This window comes from Aureobasidium namibiae, assembly GCF_000721765.1.
Source record: "Aureobasidium namibiae CBS 147.97 unplaced genomic scaffold scaffold_4, whole genome shotgun sequence".
Classification (NCBI taxonomy): domain Eukaryota; kingdom Fungi; phylum Ascomycota; class Dothideomycetes; order Dothideales; family Saccotheciaceae; genus Aureobasidium; species Aureobasidium namibiae.
In genome coordinates, this window is record NW_013581205.1 from 92,815 (window position 1) to 110,685 (window position 17,871).

A 17,871-nucleotide genomic window follows, 5' to 3' on the forward strand; every position below is an offset into this window, starting at 1 on the left:
TGAAATCGGGTCTTTCAACCAAGGACTTCAATAGTCTGTACTGTCTAGGACACAATGGCAACAGTCGAGGGTTCAATGTGGTTCGTCAAATGATAGGTGGGGTATACCCATCAAGTACTCAATGTCCATGCCTTCCAAGGCTTCAGCGTCCAAAGCAAGATCGCCTACATACAAGCGTGGGAACAGCATGCCCCATTCATCTGATAGATTCGGGTCCTGTGCATGATCCATCTGCACAGCATTGGGATCTTGATCGTGGTTGACGGATCCAGACCGAGGGTTGGATTGTGGCTGTGGTGAAGTTCTTCTTGTCGGCACTCTCGAGCTAGCCAGACGCTTGGGCGAAAGCGTGTCCCGAGATGCAAACTGTTTCAGCGTCTTCAAGAGTGTGTAGAACCCGGGATCTTGTCCATCTGCGGTGTATTGTTGTTCAACCGCCTCCGCAGCTGAGTAGATCAACCCGACATCGGAGCGAGCGGACCACGAGGTTGAGTTCTTCAAAGTGTTGATAGACAACACATAGATAGCCATCAATGGTCCAGTCATCGTCTGAAGCCTCGAGTTTTTGGTGATTTCTCGAGCTTGTAGGAATGCAGTAATAATGGCTCTGGCAGAATTGGCACAAATTGACTCGCTTGACGCAAGACGATTTGCGTTTGCCTTGCCCAAGTCATACCGGGCGAGGTTTGTCTGGTGTATATCTTTGTCCATCAACAATGCAGCTCGATGAAGATTGATCATAGTTGTATGCAGCTGGATACTCAAAAATGCTCGAGGAAGAGCAAGGTCCGGGTCGTTGATTGTGATGTCTCCGTCACAGCGTAATCGGGCAGGAAGTTTGTTTTGCCATTCTAGCAGAGACTGATCGAGACGGGATTGTGCTTCCAAGACAGCAGTGATGGTTGGAAGTCTCGGCGTGCACAAGTGCCTGGCTACGCTCCCCTGGATAGCGCCCAGATCAAGCAGAGCTTGCAAAGCTGCCAGATCTTGGACATTGGTAGTTTGGAGGTTCCTTGACTGATCAGTGTCCTCGTCTTGTATCTGAGGAGGGCGTCCGGTCTCCAAGCTCATCATACGGTCGAGGCAATAAGCACTCCACCAGGTATGAACGCCGAGTCGTACGACTTCTGTCTGCTCTCGATTGAGACTGCCGTAGCCGTTCAGTTTTCTGTGCAAGCCGAGAGAATGCAATATACGAATGGCTTGTCCCAGAGCTTGCGAGCCGGCGCCATCTTTGTTTCGACCTCTCAGAGCTAAACAGATAAGCAGGAGAGCTTGGGCTGACTGAAGATAAGGCTGTGCAACGAGGTAGGCATACAAGGAGTATGCTGCTGTGACCAAGCTCATACCTTGAGTAGAGTGTCCCAGAGAATCAGCTCCGATAGCTAGGCAAGCATACACTGTCGCAATGAGTGGTCGTTCGCGAACCGGAAGGGTCCTCAGGTCTTGTTGGCACAAGTATTGTATCGTTGAAGTAATGCCTTCAGCTGAGACTATTGGGAAGACCATACCGGGTCCTGAGACAAATGCTTCCACATACTCCCGCCATGCACTGGGAATTGGGGGCATGAAAAGGTCTGCCGGTAACTCCATCTCCTCACAGAACCTCATGCCGTGTTGGAAAGAACTTGTGAGGCCGGTAGGAGACACATGGAACGTCAAATCGAGCCACTGCGAAAACACTTGCAAAGACGTCGAACCCAGATACTTCCGTTCAGTAGCGCTTACAGAGTTCACAGCGAACCCCGAGCCCTGAACATTGCCTAACAAACCAGGCTGGACGGCAGGCTCGACCACCAGTTCTGCTGCTTGATCATACTGCTGATTTTGAATATCTGGTCTGTGCACAAGACCACCAATGGCCATTCGCGAAGTCGGGATATCGTTTGGAGTTTGATGTAGCGGCGTGCTAGATTGCCACATAGGGCTCTGGGACACGTTCGCGTTGTATGATGATGGTTCCAGAGCCGCAGTTGCGCGATCAGCTGAAGGTGAATGAGCAGGCGCGCTCGGTGAGGCGGCATTTCCGGTACCAGCTCGACGACGCGCATGTGTTGAGAGTTGATCGGGATTGTTCGGGTCAGTTGTTATGCATTCTACTTTCGCTCGAACGCAATTGGTACAAGATGGTTGACCCTCGTCACAACGCACCTTCCGAGATCGACATTTGTTGCAGGCTCGGGACAGGCGAATGCGCTTCTGCGGTCGGTTGGTGGCATCCGAAGACATGGGGTATCGCTACACTGCTGCAGAACGAGTATTCCTCTTGGAGCAAAATAGAGCAATGCGCGCTTCGGTATCACCAGCCGCGCTCTCGAGCGTCCATATTGTCGGCACACGACCTTGTTGTGGCTGTCATGGACTGCACTCCACCGGGAGGAAGAACGAGTCGATGTGTGACATACCGAGAGCGGGGCAATCAAGGCTCGCCGATTGGCTCCAGAGGATGAACCGCTGTTTTACCGTCGACTTCCTGCCCTCATTTTCCCTCCACAACGGCTCTCGGTTCAGCTTTTCTGCTCGGCTCGGCATGAAGTCTAGCCCTCTGCGGCATTTGATATTGCCCCAGGCTCCATGACTTTGGCATTCGCTCGTCCGAACCGACGTCTCAATTGGTGGCTTACGCATCAAGCGGGTCGTGAATGGCCTCCAGATTGATCGAGTCCCCACGGGGGTCTCCTACTGTTCCTCCACCTGGGGACCCCGCGCCGGCGAGTAAGAACCCTGAGCAGCTATATAGGTAACACAGGCCTCGACCCATATCCTAGATCTGCAGTAACTCGCCTCGATCTTGCTTCTTCCCACTTTCTATCGTTCAGACAACATCGCCTGGAGTCGTCATGACAACCTCTATAGATCATGCAAAGGCGACCATGGTAGCGGACCACATGGAGATGCCAGAGAAGGGCTTCTCAGATTCACAACAGCCTTCAAATGGCGACCTCCAACTCATCAACACTATCGGCGAGATTCGGAGAATCCCAATCCCCTCCAGCGACCCTAACGATCCTCTCAACTATTCCAAGTGGAGAAAGTTGGGCATTTTGATATGCTGCTGTTGGTTCTCGATCTTCTCTCTCGTCCTTGTCGGCGGTCTTGGTCCCATCTTGGGAGTCTTCATCGGTCTCTACGCTCCTACCGGAAAATCTGTCCAACAGGTCGTCAATCTCACCACCTATCCCAGCTTGGTCATGGCATTCGGTAAGAATATGGTCATTTCTTGGCGATAGCGTTCGCTAACATCCGTTCACAGGCAGTTTCCTCATTCTTCCATTGACCATGATGTTCGGTCGACGACCCATTTTCTTGGGATGTTCCATTCTCCTGCTTGGCTCCACCCTTGGCGCCGGTGCAAGCAACTCTTACAACACTCACATGGCTTGCCGCATCCTCCAGGGTATAGCAGCCGGAGCCACCGAATCTGTCCTGCCTCTGATCATCACTGATATGTCTTTTGTCGATGAGCGAGGTCTCTGGTTTGGTGTCTACTGGGGCTCACAGAATCTCATCAACACTGCCTTTGGTATCAGTGCTTCTTATCTGGTCGCTGCAACTTCCTGGAGATACTTCTACTGGGTCCTGTCCATATTCGCTGCCGCAGGTCTGGTCGTTGGTTTCTTCCTCTTGAGCGAAACAAGGTACACCAGATCTCCTGCCTCAATGAATGGCCAGGTCATCTACACCGATGAATGGGGTGTCACCCACTTCCTCACCGATACTGAGGCTCGTGAGCGCATTGGTCAAGTACAGCAATCTGACGAACAGGAATACCGTCAAAAGACTTACCTTCAACACCTGAACCCCGTCAGTGGTATTGCTCCCAACGCTCTTAAGCTTGGTCTCGGTGCGAACGTCAAGATGCTACAGGCTTGCAGTTCTCCTGGTGTCATCTATGCTATCCTGGTGTCTTCCATTGCGCTCGGTGTTGGTATCGCCATGTCGCTGGTCTATGCTTCAATCTTGACAACCTCTTTCCACTGGTCGGAAAAGTCGATCGGGCTTGTCAACGTTGGCATCCTCCCTGCCTCTTTTGCTGCCATGCTCTACGCTGGATATGTCGGTGACAAGATGAATCTCTGGCTGGCCAAGCGCCGCAACGGTGTACACGTCCCCGAGGACACTCTCGTCCAACTCATCCTTCCCTTCTTAGTTGGCGCGATCGGTATCATCATCTTTGCCATTACTGCAAACGACCCTAAGAATCACTCCTCTTGGGGTATTATCATGGGCTGGACGCTTTACGAATTCGCCTTCATTGTCGTCTTGATCACCACGACACACTTCGGATCCGAGGCCTTCCCCAAGAACCCTGGACCCGCCTTGGTCGTTGTCATTGGTGTTAAGAACATCATCTCTTTCGGCGCCAGCTATGGAATTGTTCCAATGGTGCACACCTTCAATTACCTCACTGCCTTCATGATTCTATTCGGCATCTATGTCGGTATATTCTTGCTTGGTATCCCCGTCTACTTTTTCAACCACAAGTGGAGAGCATACATGGCTAGAGAGAAGTAGATCGTGTAGCGCCTTTTCAATGTACATATTCGCAGTACTCCAATATTTAAGTTCATGATGTTCCCTGTATTCAGATTTGATATGAATTCTGACCGCAACCTGAGCTATCGTATAGTATCCCTCTCACAGCAGCTTGACTCTCTTACACTAAGAATGCGATAGATCCGACGCCTACTAGAGAAGGTATCCCTGTGATATATACAAAGTCACATGACGGATCTTGTACGAGTCCCCTCTTGATCTACCTGAGAGACCAAGTCTTTCCTCAGCTAGCAGGATAACAGCGATGTAGATACATCTTCAATCATTTCAGTGCTGAGGTCAGGATTAGATCGATTTCGTCCTCAATCCCGAGCATCCTTTCTGTGAACGACTAAGCACAACAAGTCCAAGGCCGAGACCTCGTGAGACACATCAGTATCGACGTCCGGCTGGGATTAATGTTCGGCTAGTAATTGTTGATTTGGGACTCCTCTGTAACCGACCCGACTTCTGTCGATGGAACCACCCTGTCTCCAATTCCTGTATCGGTACAGATCCATATGCGGTCTCCCAGTGTCACTGAAGGTTTGTGGAACAACCCTGATTGATTAGACTATTTGACAGCGGGCGGTGCACAACTCGATCATGTCGAGACCGCGTCTGTGTGGGCAGGGGTGATCGCCGCTACGACTTTTTAGTGTGGAGAACAGATTATCTTGAAGTGAGCACGCTTGTTCAACCTGATATGACGAATTCTTTGGATAACACCAGGGCCACGATGCTTTCACAACCTATGTAGCACATTCAATGCAGGTTATCGAGTAGAAATATTGCATAGTCAACGTCATGGGCTAGGATCAGGAGAGAGTGCCAGGTCGACTGAGGTCTGTTGAATTTGATGTGGGGTTCGTCGCATGAAAATCACATGACTTCACGCGTCCTGCTATCCATCTCAATCTCTACGTGTGCTCGTCCAGACCTTCAATCAGGCCAAAGCCCGGTAGATCTGCTCATGGCCTCAGTATGTCGGGCAGGCGAGTGTCACATCCTTGCGACCACTGCCGGACGCGCAAAGTCAAATGCAACTATGCGATGCCTTGTGACCGATGCCAGAGCCACAACTTGATTTGCGCATACAACACAGTCAGAAGGAAGAAGGGTCCAAAGCCTGGACGAGGTCTGGTCATCGACTCTATACGGGGGCGGCATCCTCAGACTCCACTTGTGGGCGACAACACGACCACCATAGGACAACCTGGCCCGGAGAAGCATGCGACAACTATGGACGGTTTGGATTATGAGCGTCCAATCAGCGCAATTAATCATCACGTGAGCGCTGGAACCTATGTCTCTCCTCGTCCAATAGAACTTGATTCGCCTGGCAGCCTGAGTGGTCGATATTTGGGAGGGGTCCTGAACGCGGATGGCTACTTCACATTCGATGAGTTTGCGGAGAACGTACTTGGCTCATCAGAATCCTGGCAAGATGCAAGTCGTTCCGGCAACGCCTCCCAGCAGATCGCTATCGCGACTTCAAACGCCGCTAATCAGGCCAGTCCGTCGACCTTAAGTGAGGGTTTGTGGTCGCCAGGTTTCGATGGTTCCACCCCAAGATTGGACCGGATTCTTGAGCGTGGAGTGGCCCTGTTCTTCAGGCACATATACCTGGTTTATCCTCTGTTGGACCAGAGAAGAATTGCTGCATTACTATCGCGCTTTACAGAGCTTGGCACTACAGAGAGTGGGTTGTTGAAGTCGATATGCGCGCTAACACTGGTGACGGTAGAGTTCTGGCCTACCATGACTGCCGAACGTCGGATCGTCCTCGCACGCGAGTACATCAGACAGTGTCTCGAAGCCCGCTTGTCCCATAATCTCATAGAACATGCGACCATGGACGATGTCCTGACTTCGCTTTTCATCGCTGTAGCTTACTTCGATTTGAAGTGCCGAAAAACCTCTTGGTTTTATCTCAGAGAAGCCATCAGCTTAGCACATCTCGCTGGCATTAGCACCACCATCGAAAACACAGAGATTGACCATCCGGAAAAGATTCGCCGCCAACGTCTGTATGCTTTGCTCTTCATTACCGAGCGTGGCGCATGCATACACGATTCGTTTCCGGTCAGTATCATGCTACCTCCGGATTTGACGGGCGAAGTGCTGCCCGACGAGGATCCAGCCATCTCACTTGGCTTGAGCAGTATACACCGCCTCTTTTCAATTCTGGACATGGACTTCGTGCGGGTGTGGAACGGAGCTGTTTCATCTTTCTCGACGGCGGAGAAAACCACCGAACTCGCGATTCTTCATGCACATCTACGCCAGCCGTTCCAAATCGATGGAGTATCCGAGACTCAACGAGCGGATGTCCTCGTGACGCAGCAATGGCTTCGTCTGACCATCTGGCAGGCTGCACTGAGGCTTGGCCTGATATCCTCTTCTGCAGTGGAACCAGAATTTGCGTATACATTTCCGATCGAACTTGCGTATGCACTCCGCGAAGTATTGGAAACCCTGTCGCCGGCAGCCATACAAGCCCACGGTCTAGGCATCTTCGAAAAGCAATTTGAAATCGTGTACTCACTACTAGACGTACTGGCTCTCCCAGGATCTTCGCAGACCACTGATCATCATGAGGTTCTCCTATCACTCTTACTCAGTTTGTCAGCTTCGCCGAAGTCCAGGGATGTCTACGTGCGCATCTTGCAGAAGCGTATGACTCAGGACAGCACGACTGGAACATGGCAAAAATACGTTAGTCTTGCTAATGTGGAGCTACTGCTCGACGATCAACGCAAACACTGAAATCTGAAAAACCACATGCAGAAAGCGAATGCGCTTATCTTGCTTGTTTGCTCAAACATTCTATACATTGTATTCAATACCCCTACCCGACTCACAAACTCTGATCAGTACCTCGGTACTACTCCAGGAACTAAATATCACGAACAGAATAAATAGGCTCTGCTCTCCCATGGCTGCAGCAAAGATGCTTCCGAATCGTTTCGTGCTTCTTTCCTCGGGGTGTCCACCTCGGGTATATTGTCACATAACAGCTCTGCCTGAGACATGTTCAGACTCTTGAGGAGCGGCAATCTACTGTCGCTGTCGGAGAAATTGCAAACAACCAGTATCTTAGACCCGGTCTCACGACTCGTCTTTACAAACGACAGGACGTCTGGGTTGGACTGATCAACCATCTCGAAAGTACCGTGGATGAGTTCACCCGAGAACTTCTGGCGAAGCTCAAGCATGCCTCGCCAAAGGTTCAAGACTGACGATTCGTCATCCAACTCATCAGAGACATTGATACCGTCTTGCGCGCTAGTGTTGACTCTCATCCAAGGCGTGACATCTTCGCCTGTGAAGTCCGCATTGACACGCGACGTCCACTGCATCGGGGTACGAGCATGGTCGCGAGAGAGGTGCTGAAGAGCTGCCCTGGTATGTGCCAGGGCTGTCAAGTCTTGTCCGTGCTTCTGCAAGGCTTCGGCATAGCAGTTCATCGAGTCGACGTCCTTGTATTCCTCGATCGGCCAGTCGACTGGCATGTTGATCATTCCAATTTCCTGACCCTGGTATATGAACAGGGTACCTGACAAGGACGCAAACAACATCGCTAGCATCTTGCCCGAGCGGGTTCTCCAGCGAGGCGAATCGTCTCCGAAGCGGGATATACTGCGCGCTTGATCATGGTTCTCGATGAAACTGGTCGTCCATGCGTCGGTCTCTCCGATTAGGCTCTGCGTACGACATATCGCACTCTTGATATCCCCTAGAGTATAGTTGAAAGGTGCGGTGGCGTATCTCGAAATCTTACCGATACCAACATCCACAGAGTCGAACTGGAACACCATATTCAGTTTAGCTGCCTTTGCACTGACGTAGCCGATGACTCTTGCAGGATCAGGGGTATTCGGGCATTCGCCAACGCTCATCGCGTCGTAACGAGATAAGATGGCGTTCATCTCGCCTAAGTACTCGTCCATGCGTGGTCCGTTGCAGTACACTAAACCAGCATCCTGCCATGGTGTTGTTACATCCTTAACAGGCGCATCGGGTAATCCAGGTGGCTTGCTATACATGTTGACGGTATCAATTCTGAACCCATCAACACCTCTCTCGAGCCAAGAGATCATCGCACTCTGATACACGGCCTGACGAGCGGCGTCGCATTCGAAGTTGATGTCCGGTTGCTCTGGACAAAATAGATGTAGGTAATATTCCTCGGTCAACCCATCCCATTGCCAGACAGAGCCTCCAAAGTTGCTTCGCCAGTTGTTCGGTGGCTGGCGGGTGCCATTACTGTCGTACTTCGCCGGCCTCCAAATATACCAGTCACGTTTGGGGTTTGTTTTGGACGAGCGTGATTCTTGGAACCATTTGTGCTGATCTGAGGTGTGGTTGATGACGAGGTCGAGGATGATTTTCATGCCGCGGACGTGCACCTCTCGGATCAAGGTGTTCATGTCTTCGAGTGTACCATAAGGTGGATACACGGCTTCATAATCGGAGATGTCGTACCCCATATCAACCTGAGGGCTTGCGTACCTGGATTGAAACTGTCAGCGATGCGGTAAGGAGTGTGAGTATCTGTGCGACAATACATACATGGGGCATACCCAGATCACGTCCACTCCCAATGACTGGATGTAGTCCAACTTTTGTGTGATCCCTGGTATGTCACCGACGCCATCATTGTTGCTATCGTTGAAGGAAGCGGGATAGATCTGGTAGATCGTGGCTTCCTTCCACCAAGGTTGACGACCAATCACGCTTGTGTTTACCTTGGACCGAGCCATGGTTACGTAAGGATGTTTGAGATATGTTTCTGGGGACAAAAAGCACAAGCTAAGACTAGCAGTTCGTGCGGATTGCTAGGAATAAGGTACTTGAAGGACGAGAGCAGCGCTTTTGAATCTTTTGAATTGACTCCGGGGAATGATATGCCTGCGGAGAAGCAATATCTGGGGATAAACTCTAGCGTTTCATTGGCATCTCGCTCGCTCGCTCGCTCTGTCGCTCGCTTGGATTCTCGCTCATACTCTCGCTACTACTCTCGCTCCTACCCCCGCTTGTCCTTTCGCTGCACTTCACACACACAGGATCTAAGTTTCGCCACAACCGGCACTCATGTGCTGCGATATCTCGAAGATGGCTTCGCTCGTGCTCTCGCCATTACTGTCGCTCGTGCTGTCGCGAGGCTTTGCCATCAGCATCCGTTGAAAACGCGAGCTGGGTTGCGACTTTCTCCGGACCGATCTCAAGCACGTCCAACACGAATTCTAGCCCAAGCGGGGTTCTGGGGAACAGTTTCTGGAGACATACACTTTTACGCCTCATACTCGGGTGAATGGTATATAGTGTGCGGTCTCCTCCCCCCAGATTCGAGATCATCCAGAACAATCTGCCTCGTCGATCTTTGATCACTATCTCTAGTTTCATCAACAAGCATCACATCAGACTTGCTCCTACTTCGTTGCAATGGCCGACACACGATCGACATCCAACGGCCACGATGCGGTACGCAAGGGCAGCATCACTGGCATGGATATGTCCCATCTCGCCAAAGTCGACACTGTCGTCGCGACTGAGGCTGCCAGAGCGACTCAGGCTGAGATTTCTATGACCCTCTTGCAGGGTATCAAGACTTATCCCAAGGCTATCGGCTGGTCTATCCTGCTTTCCACCTGCATCATTGTAAGTCCACAAAACGAGCAACATTGCAGAGGAAGATCTCCAAGCTAACTCTTGGACCAACAGATGGAAGGATTCGATATTGTACTCATCAACTCGCTGATGGCTCTCCCAGCCTTCCAGCGTCGCTTCGGCGAGCCTTCTCCCAAGGGTGGCTACCAGATCAGTGCTGCTTGGCAGTCTGGCTTGTCCAACGGTGCCCTGGTTGGCGAAGTTATCGGCTTGTTCTTCATCGGATACATCGTTGAGCGCGTTGGCTACAAGAAGACCATGATCGGCGCTCTTTCTCTTCTCACTGGCTTCATCTTCATTGTGTTCTTCGCACAGAATCTCCCTATGCTTCTCGTTGGAGAGATCCTCATGGGCATTCCATGGTCAGTTTTGAGTCATTACCGAGACACAAAGTGAATTAATGCTAACATGTTTTTGAGGGGTGCCTTCCAAACCTTGACCACAACCTACGCCGCAGAAGTTTGCCCTGTCGCCCTCAGAGCTTACCTCACTACCTACGTCAACCTCTGCTGGGTCATTGGTCAATTCCTATCATCTGCTGTGCTCAAGGGCGTCGCGAACGAGACTGGTCCTCTCGGCTACAAGCTTCCTTATGGACTTCAATGGATCTGGCCAGTACCCTTGATCATTGGAATTGCTTTGGCACCCGAATCGCCCTGGTGGCTCGTACGCAAGGGCCGTCTTGAAGAGGCTAAGACACAAGTCCTCCGCCTTACCTCCCGCAACCAAACGGAATCAGGCTTCGATGCCAATGAGACGGTCAACATGATGGTCTACACCAATGAACTTGAAAAGGCAAGCACCTCTGGCTTAAACTACTGGGACTGCTTCAAGGGAGTCGATCGTAGACGCACAGAGATTGTATGCATGGTCTGGGCTGTTCAGACGCTTTGCGGAGCATCCTCTTTCACCGGCTACTCGACCTACTTCTTTGAGCAAGCTGGCCTTGACACTTCGGCTGCGTTTTCCATGTCACTTGGACAGTATGGTTTGGGTGCTGTCGGTACCATCCTCTCTTGGTTCTTAATGATGAAGTTCGGACGTCGCACTCTCTATCTCTACGGCCAAATCGCCATGGCGTTGATCTTGCTGGTTGTTGGGTTCTTGGGCATTGCTCCCGCTTCTGCAGAGAACACTCAGTGGGGCATTGGAGCCATGATTCTCATTTACACTTTTGTCTACGACATGACCGTAGGACCAGTCTGCTACTCCCTCGTCGCCGAAATCTCCTCCACGCGTCTCCGCAACAAAACCGTGGTGCTTGCCCGCAATCTCTACAACATCACCGGCGTCATCGCCAACGTCCTGACTCCTCATATGCTCAACCCCGATGCCTGGAACTGGGGCGCCAAGGCTGGTTTCTTCTGGGCAGGCACTGGAATGCTGTGTGCTATCTGGACTTACTTTAGAGTTCCTGAGCCAAAGGGAAGAACGTACGCCGAAATGGATATGCTGTTTGATGCTAAGGTGTCGGCTCGCAAGTTCAAGGAGACTAGTGTGGATTCCTTTGTTACTGCGGCGCATGTAGAGAAGGAGGGGTATGCTGAAGATTTCAAGATGGCTTCAGAGCATGTGGATCAGGTACAGGAGTAGACTGAAGCTGGACTATTGTGTTCAAAGGAGCGGGTGCAAGGTTTTTACGATCTCCGAAAGTCTGGTCTGGCTCGGCTTGTGCATTATCAGGCCGTTTATGTATATATCGATTTTTGTCTACGAAGCGGTTCTTTCATGCCAAAAGAAATACTTGCTCCCTAACTCAGGATCCCAATTGAACCCCACAGCCACAACATCATCCTTCTCGTCCAATCGAACCTCCACAGCGATTCCATCCTCTCCTCTCCCGTCGTCCGCAGTAATATATCCTCGAAACTCTCTATTATCCTTCACATGCTCAAGTACCATATCAAACGGCTCAGAACGATCCGCTGCATCAATATATAGATCGCCATCTTGCATTTCAATCGTAACACCGCGATATGCTGCATTGAAGAAAGTACCACAGTATTTCTCTGCTGGCACTTCAAGCGTACCTCGCGCTTGTTTTCTCCTCTCTCGATTCCTCGTCAACTTCTTCATCTTTCTCTCTTCCTGTGCGACTTGGCGTTCCAGTTGGCCGCGCGAGAGATCAAATCGCTGCTCTTTTGGTGTACTGAGGAATTCGTCTATTATTTCACTCTGCAGGATTTGGCAGACTCCAAAGGCAGCGGAAGAGTTTCCTATGAACACTGCACCGAAGCGACGGTCAGGCAGGAAAAACATGCTGGAGCCATAACCTGTGATGACGCCGTCGTGGGAGACGATTTGCTGAGAAGAACGGTATTTGATGTCCCAACCTAGTGCGTAGGCTACTGCTGATGAGGTGGGGTTGAAGTCGTCTAGAGAGTGTTTGGAGTTTCGCATGACACGAGGTCTGGTGACGCCATCATAAATCGTTTGCGTGATGGGAGATTTGTTGTGGTGTAGCATGGCAGCAATGAACTTTATATAGTCGCTTGGTGTGGTCTGAATGGAACCTGCACCTTGAAACTCTGGCACCTCTTGGTGCGTAGCTTGGTGGTATGTGTCGTTCTCATGGTAAAAAGGTGTTGCGAAGCGAGAGGCTAGATCTGCAGCATATACCTCGCTGGGCTGCAAGAATGTAGTGTCCATACTCAATGGCTTGAAGATATTCTCATGCAGGAAGGACGAGAAAGTGTGTCCGGATAGAGTTTCGATGATGTGTGTTGCTACTGCGTACATAATGTTGCTGTATTGGTACTTCTCGCCTGGACGAGCAGTGCTAGGTAGATGGCGCAAGTTGCGGGTCACGCTGCGTACGTTGTCTGGATGTGCAGCATTAATACCAAGGACGCTCATATCGTGTCTGCTTCGGTGTCAGTCATCTTGCCTACACTTTTGGCTGAAACTTTGCCTGGCTAGAGCTTTCTCCGAAGCACGCAATTCATGAATAACAGAGGGCTCTTACCCAGAAAAGCCACTAGTATGGCTAAGCAAGTTTTCGACAGTAACTTCATCGTTATCCTCAACTCGATGCATGACAAAGCCGTCTCCGATCAACTCCACTACTGGCGTTTTCCAACTTAGTTTACTCAGCTTAGGATGATTGTCTACCAAGATACCCATCGCGACTCCTGTTAGGGCTTTGGAGCAGGATGCGATGTCAAAAATGGTGTTTGCATCAACCGATGTGTCGGATTCAATTGAAGCATGGCCGAAGCAGCGCGTATGTACCGTATCGCCATCAAGAACTGCCACTGACAAGCCAGGGATATGGAAGTCGCGCATGAGAGTATTGACCCGCTCGGTGAAGGCGGGCGTAGTTACCCATTCGACCATCTCGACGAGGTTCGGGTCTCTAAAGATGACAGTAGTATTCCTGAAGACACGAAGGCGAACCGCGACAGCGCGAGATTTGATGTTGCTGGTTGGTTCGCAAGCAGACATTATACAAGTCGACAAGACGACTAGATGAATATCCGGCTCGATCCTAAACGTTGATTACATGGGGTAGACTCGAGCTGATTTAGCTCTAAGACAGGAACAATCGTTCATCTGATTCTCATAAATATTCCGCCCGAGATCAAGTCGAGCATGTCGACAGCACACATGCTGCGCTCAAGATACTCCCTGCTTGTCTTGTATTTTCATGAAGCGAATGTCGTCGGGAAGAGGTATGCGGAGCAGTCGCCGATAACCACCTCCCGTCGGCTAAGATGACCAGCCAAGCCCCAGGCCTCTCGCGCCGACGGCCAACTCTAAAAGAGTTTCTTACTCGATAGATAATGCTCATGCTTACCCCAACCAAGCATTTCCGGGGCATTGCAGCTCATATCCTACATTAGCCGGCGGAAGCGACATACTGCTGGGCGCAGTTCTAGGCACGCTATCAGGTGTGGTTATGACTGTGATTTATGTCTTATTCCCTATCCAGGGCTTGGCCAGCGGTCTTTCCTCAATGGAACTCACAGCCGACGTCGGATGCAATCGTAACGCGACAAGTCCAATCATTTGCTGCTTTTTTGTTTCCTTATCACTGAGATGTTGCAGTTGTACGAACTCGCTGGGATCAACATGTACGAGATGTCGGGAAGAAAAGGAAAGTCAAGATAACAGTGTCGCATTGCGATGGACTTTATAAGTAGGTAGCACTCGCTGCACTGCAGCAGGATATCTTGAGGTTTATTCCAACTTTCGTTTTGAACGCGATACTCTGCAAGACCGCCCAAAAATGGAGGATACACACTACACCGACCCGGAGAGGAAACCCTCATTGGACTCCATCAACAAAGACAACATCTCCATCACCCAAACCGGCATCGTCACCACCATCGACGCAAAAAAGGAAAGAGCAGTAGTCTGGAAACTCGACTTGCACCTCTTGCCTCTGTTGGCCATCATGTATCTCTTCAACTCGCTCGACAAATCCAACATGGGCAATGCCAAAACTGCTGGCCTGGCAAAGGACCTCCACCTCAAAGGTCTGCAGTACAACACCATCTTGTCCATCTTTTACGTGCCGTATGTGCTCACTGCACCCTTTTTGGCGGCGTTGGGAAAAAAGTATGGGCCGAGCAGAGTGTTGCCCTGTATGATGTTTGGCTTTGGGACCTGCACGTTGATGGTTGTTGCGGTGCAAAACTTTGGCGGGCTGATGGCGATAAGGTGGTTTTTGGGCATGTGTGAATCTGCTTTCTTTCCTCTAGTCATTTACTATCAGACTATGTGAGTTTCTTTGCTCCTTCACCGTGGGTCTGCGACTCGGTCTTTAACAAGATTCTCAGGTTCTACCGTAGAGGCGAACTCGCCCGCAGACTGGCAATCTTCTACGCCGCACAGTCAATCGCCAGTGCATTCTCTGGCCTTCTCTCCTTTGGTGTTTTCCAAATCGAAGGCGGTGCTCTGAGACCATGGCGCTACCTGTTCGTCCTCGAAGGATCTGCCACTATCATTGTTTCCTGCTTTGCATTCTGGTATCTGCCTCTCAACGCTGCCACAGCACACTTCTTGACTCCCGAGCAAAGAGAGATTGCTGTGCACAGAATGCAAACAGACAGTTCATCTGTGGTCAACGAAGAGTTCAAGCTGGGTAGAGCTTTGACAATCTTCAAGCACCCTTCCACATGGGCATTCTTGATCATTGAGATTTGTTTGGGTGTGCCGCTGCAGTCGGTGAACCTCTTCCTTCCGCAGATTGTGCAGAGATTGGTATGTTTTCCGCTTTCCTGCCCAGCATAATCGTGCCTCATCGCTAACAATCGTAACAGGGCTATGGCACAATCAAGACTAACCTCTACACTGTTGCCCCCAACATCACCGGCGCAGTCATGTTGCTCATCCTCGGTTTCTCCTCCGATCTCACTCGCTGGCGCTTCCCTTTCGTCGCTCTAGGATTCTTCTTCACCTTCTGCGGGTTCGTCATCTTCTCGGCCGTGGACATCAAACACGACATCAACGTCGCTTATTTTTCAACGTTCTTATTGTGTTGGGGCACAAGCGCACCTTCGGTATTGCTGGATGTATGGTACTGCAACAACATCGCCGATGAAAACAAGCGCGCAGTACTCACCTCCATCGCCGTACCCATGGCAAACCTCATGGGCGTGGTATCGAGCAACATCTTCCTCCCCAACGAGGCACCAAAATACATGACTGCGCTCGCGACAACCGCTGCCTTTGGTGGCACTGGCATTGTATTGACATTGTTGCTTGGAGGATGGATGATTTATGATAATAGGAAGAGGGATAGGGTGCAAGGTGTTCATCTGAGGGCTAAGGATGTGCCTACTGAGAGATTGGGGGATGGGCCTGCGAATGATGAGTTTAGATGGTTTTACTAGGATTGGTGGTAGAGTTCATGGTTAATGATGAGTATGATGGATAAGATGGGAAAAATGGGCATGATGTGAGTGACTTTGCAAGAATAGCAATGACAAGGAAGAGAGACAGTAGAAGTCGATTTATTTCCATGCACCATGGCGTCGTGTGGAAACAAAAATTAGTGCGCCCTTGTCGGATGTCTCCAATATGTCCTGCAGATATCCCATATCATTCACCTCAGGCATGTTCAGATCACAAACTCCATCAACTCCCAACAGGCTTCCTGGTCAATAGCTTCTGTAAACTCTGCTGATCGGCTTGTTCCTCACGATCTCTTCCAAGATCACCCATCTCGATATCTCGTCCATGATATCCAGTATCCTCGCCAACATCGACGTTCTCAAGTTCTTCCGTCCCAGCTTCGTCAGACTGACCGCGTTCCAAACAGCCTGGACACAAGTTCGAATCCGGCTGTCGATCTTTGAGAAAATAGCACACGATGTAATTGTACAGCGTCCACGCCACTCTGAGCAAAACGACATCGGCGACGAGGATGGATATGAAGATGTTGAAGTGAGACTTGAGAACAGGGACTTGACAAACGTAAGCTGCGGCAAGTGTTGAATTTGTGAAAGGCTCGACAGGTTCGTCGCGAGTTGCATTATACTGAGTCATTTGAAACCATCTGTCATCCTCAAGCTTGTCCTTATCTAACACAGTACTTGCGTTCCATATGTGCGTCAGGTTTTCGGTCCAGTACTGTATTTGGTCCGCAGTCATGATCATGGACATGTCAGATGGAGTTCTGTAGGTCTGACCAAGGTCAGCGGTGATTGTGGAAAACATAGCTTTGGCGAGGCGATCCGCTGGTGCCCAGATGTCTGGCCAGGATGCATTGCCAACAAGATTCCCATAGCTAAGACCTTCCGAGCTGTCGAAGTATCCCTTCTGACCTTGTAGATTGCTATCGAAGAACGCGTATTGTCCTTTCGAGAAGAAGGACGCATCTGTGATATCAGGTCCTGGAGATCGGAAGCTTATGTATCCGCTTGTAAGATTATACCGCGAGGAACTCAGATCTTGGTCTTCTGATTGTGTTGCGGTTTGACTGGTGATCGCGGTTATAGTTTCTGTCCAGAAGCTCAGTAGGAGCGTTTCTGCCCAGCGAAAGTCTGAATGGAATGAACTGAGCCCCATGACGACTGGGCCTCCCTGGTCCATACCCCATGAGAGGGGATCGTATCCAGCACTAAGAGTCATTTCGGAAGAGACCTTGTTGTCTAGAACACAATCGATGTTGGCACCGACAGTGGCACCCCAACCAGAGGTATCCATCTGGGCAGCCTGCCGACCACTGTTTGTCTCGAATTCGATCGAGACTTGCAGGTCCTTGCAGCTGTGAATTTGCCATCCTCCGTAAAATAACTCGAGAGCTCCACCCGCGGAAAGAAGCTGGGACGCAAAAGCGGTCTGGTTGGTATATACCATAGAGCCAATGAGGAAACTGGTTTGGTCACAGGTTGGTAGTATCTTGCTCGTGAATATTCTAGGCGCATGTCCAAGCCAGGTGTCAGGATCTTCAACCACTGACAATTGGCTGGTTGTGGCGGTGACCATAGTATAAGCATTGGACCAGAAGTTGATAGCCGAGAACATAACCGCCAAGATGATTCCTCCAACGATAGCGACTGGCGTAAACCATTTGTAGGGATACTGTCGAGTGACGCTGTAGCTGAAGGAAAACATTGGTGGCAGTCAAGTGTGGCGATAAGAAGGAGCTCTTGAATTGGGATTCAACTTCGTGGAGGAGGTCGTTGCGTGTGTATCAGAACGCGCGGGATCTAG

At 50.5% G+C, this 17,871-nt stretch overlaps 8 protein-coding genes across 8 annotated transcripts; 4 read left to right on the forward strand and 4 right to left on the reverse strand.

Moving 5' to 3' along the window:
* Positions 1-72: 72 nt before the first annotated feature.
* On the reverse strand, positions 73-2,229 carry M436DRAFT_41996 (uncharacterized protein; the record flags this gene model as incomplete). Its single annotated transcript, XM_013574173.1, has 1 exon — positions 73-2,229. The coding sequence occupies one exon, from the start codon at positions 2,227-2,229 to the stop codon at positions 73-75; it is 2,157 nt and encodes a 718-aa protein (XP_013429627.1).
* Positions 2,230-2,840: 611 nt separating this feature from the next.
* On the forward strand, positions 2,841-4,515 carry M436DRAFT_41787 (MFS general substrate transporter; the record flags this gene model as incomplete). The annotated part of the gene is made up of 2 exons (XM_013574132.1): positions 2,841-3,201; positions 3,254-4,515. 2 exons carry the CDS (start codon positions 2,841-2,843, stop codon positions 4,513-4,515), a joined length of 1,623 nt encoding a protein of 540 aa, XP_013429586.1.
* A 1,263-nt stretch (positions 4,516-5,778) lies between these two features.
* M436DRAFT_41123 (uncharacterized protein) lies at positions 5,779-7,305 on the forward strand (the record flags this gene model as incomplete). Its single annotated transcript, XM_013574013.1, has 1 exon — positions 5,779-7,305. One exon carries the CDS (start codon positions 5,779-5,781, stop codon positions 7,303-7,305), a length of 1,527 nt encoding a protein of 508 aa, XP_013429467.1.
* A 137-nt stretch (positions 7,306-7,442) lies between these two features.
* M436DRAFT_61649 (maltase) lies at positions 7,443-9,302 on the reverse strand (the record flags this gene model as incomplete). The annotated part of the gene is made up of 2 exons (XM_013574191.1): positions 7,443-9,051; positions 9,112-9,302. 2 exons carry the CDS (start codon positions 9,300-9,302, stop codon positions 7,443-7,445), a joined length of 1,800 nt encoding a protein of 599 aa, XP_013429645.1.
* Positions 9,303-10,125: 823 nt separating this feature from the next.
* On the forward strand, positions 10,126-11,802 carry M436DRAFT_40826 (sugar porter family MFS transporter; the record flags this gene model as incomplete). Its single annotated transcript, XM_013573957.1, has 3 exons — positions 10,126-10,200; positions 10,264-10,571; positions 10,629-11,802. 3 exons carry the CDS (start codon positions 10,126-10,128, stop codon positions 11,800-11,802), a joined length of 1,557 nt encoding a protein of 518 aa, XP_013429411.1.
* Positions 11,803-11,919: 117 nt separating this feature from the next.
* Positions 11,920-13,545, reverse strand: M436DRAFT_40898 (beta-lactamase/transpeptidase-like protein; the record flags this gene model as incomplete). The annotated part of the gene is made up of 2 exons (XM_013573972.1): positions 11,920-13,075; positions 13,175-13,545. The coding sequence occupies 2 exons, from the start codon at positions 13,543-13,545 to the stop codon at positions 11,920-11,922; spliced, it is 1,527 nt and encodes a 508-aa protein (XP_013429426.1).
* Positions 13,546-14,437: 892 nt separating this feature from the next.
* M436DRAFT_41728 (putative MFS transporter) lies at positions 14,438-16,046 on the forward strand (the record flags this gene model as incomplete). The annotated part of the gene is made up of 3 exons (XM_013574121.1): positions 14,438-14,931; positions 14,991-15,414; positions 15,474-16,046. 3 exons carry the CDS (start codon positions 14,438-14,440, stop codon positions 16,044-16,046), a joined length of 1,491 nt encoding a protein of 496 aa, XP_013429575.1.
* Positions 16,047-16,290: 244 nt separating this feature from the next.
* M436DRAFT_79648 (uncharacterized protein) lies at positions 16,291-17,772 on the reverse strand (the record flags this gene model as incomplete). Its single annotated transcript, XM_013574369.1, has 1 exon — positions 16,291-17,772. The coding sequence occupies one exon, from the start codon at positions 17,770-17,772 to the stop codon at positions 16,291-16,293; it is 1,482 nt and encodes a 493-aa protein (XP_013429823.1).
* Positions 17,773-17,871: the final 99 nt, after the last annotated feature.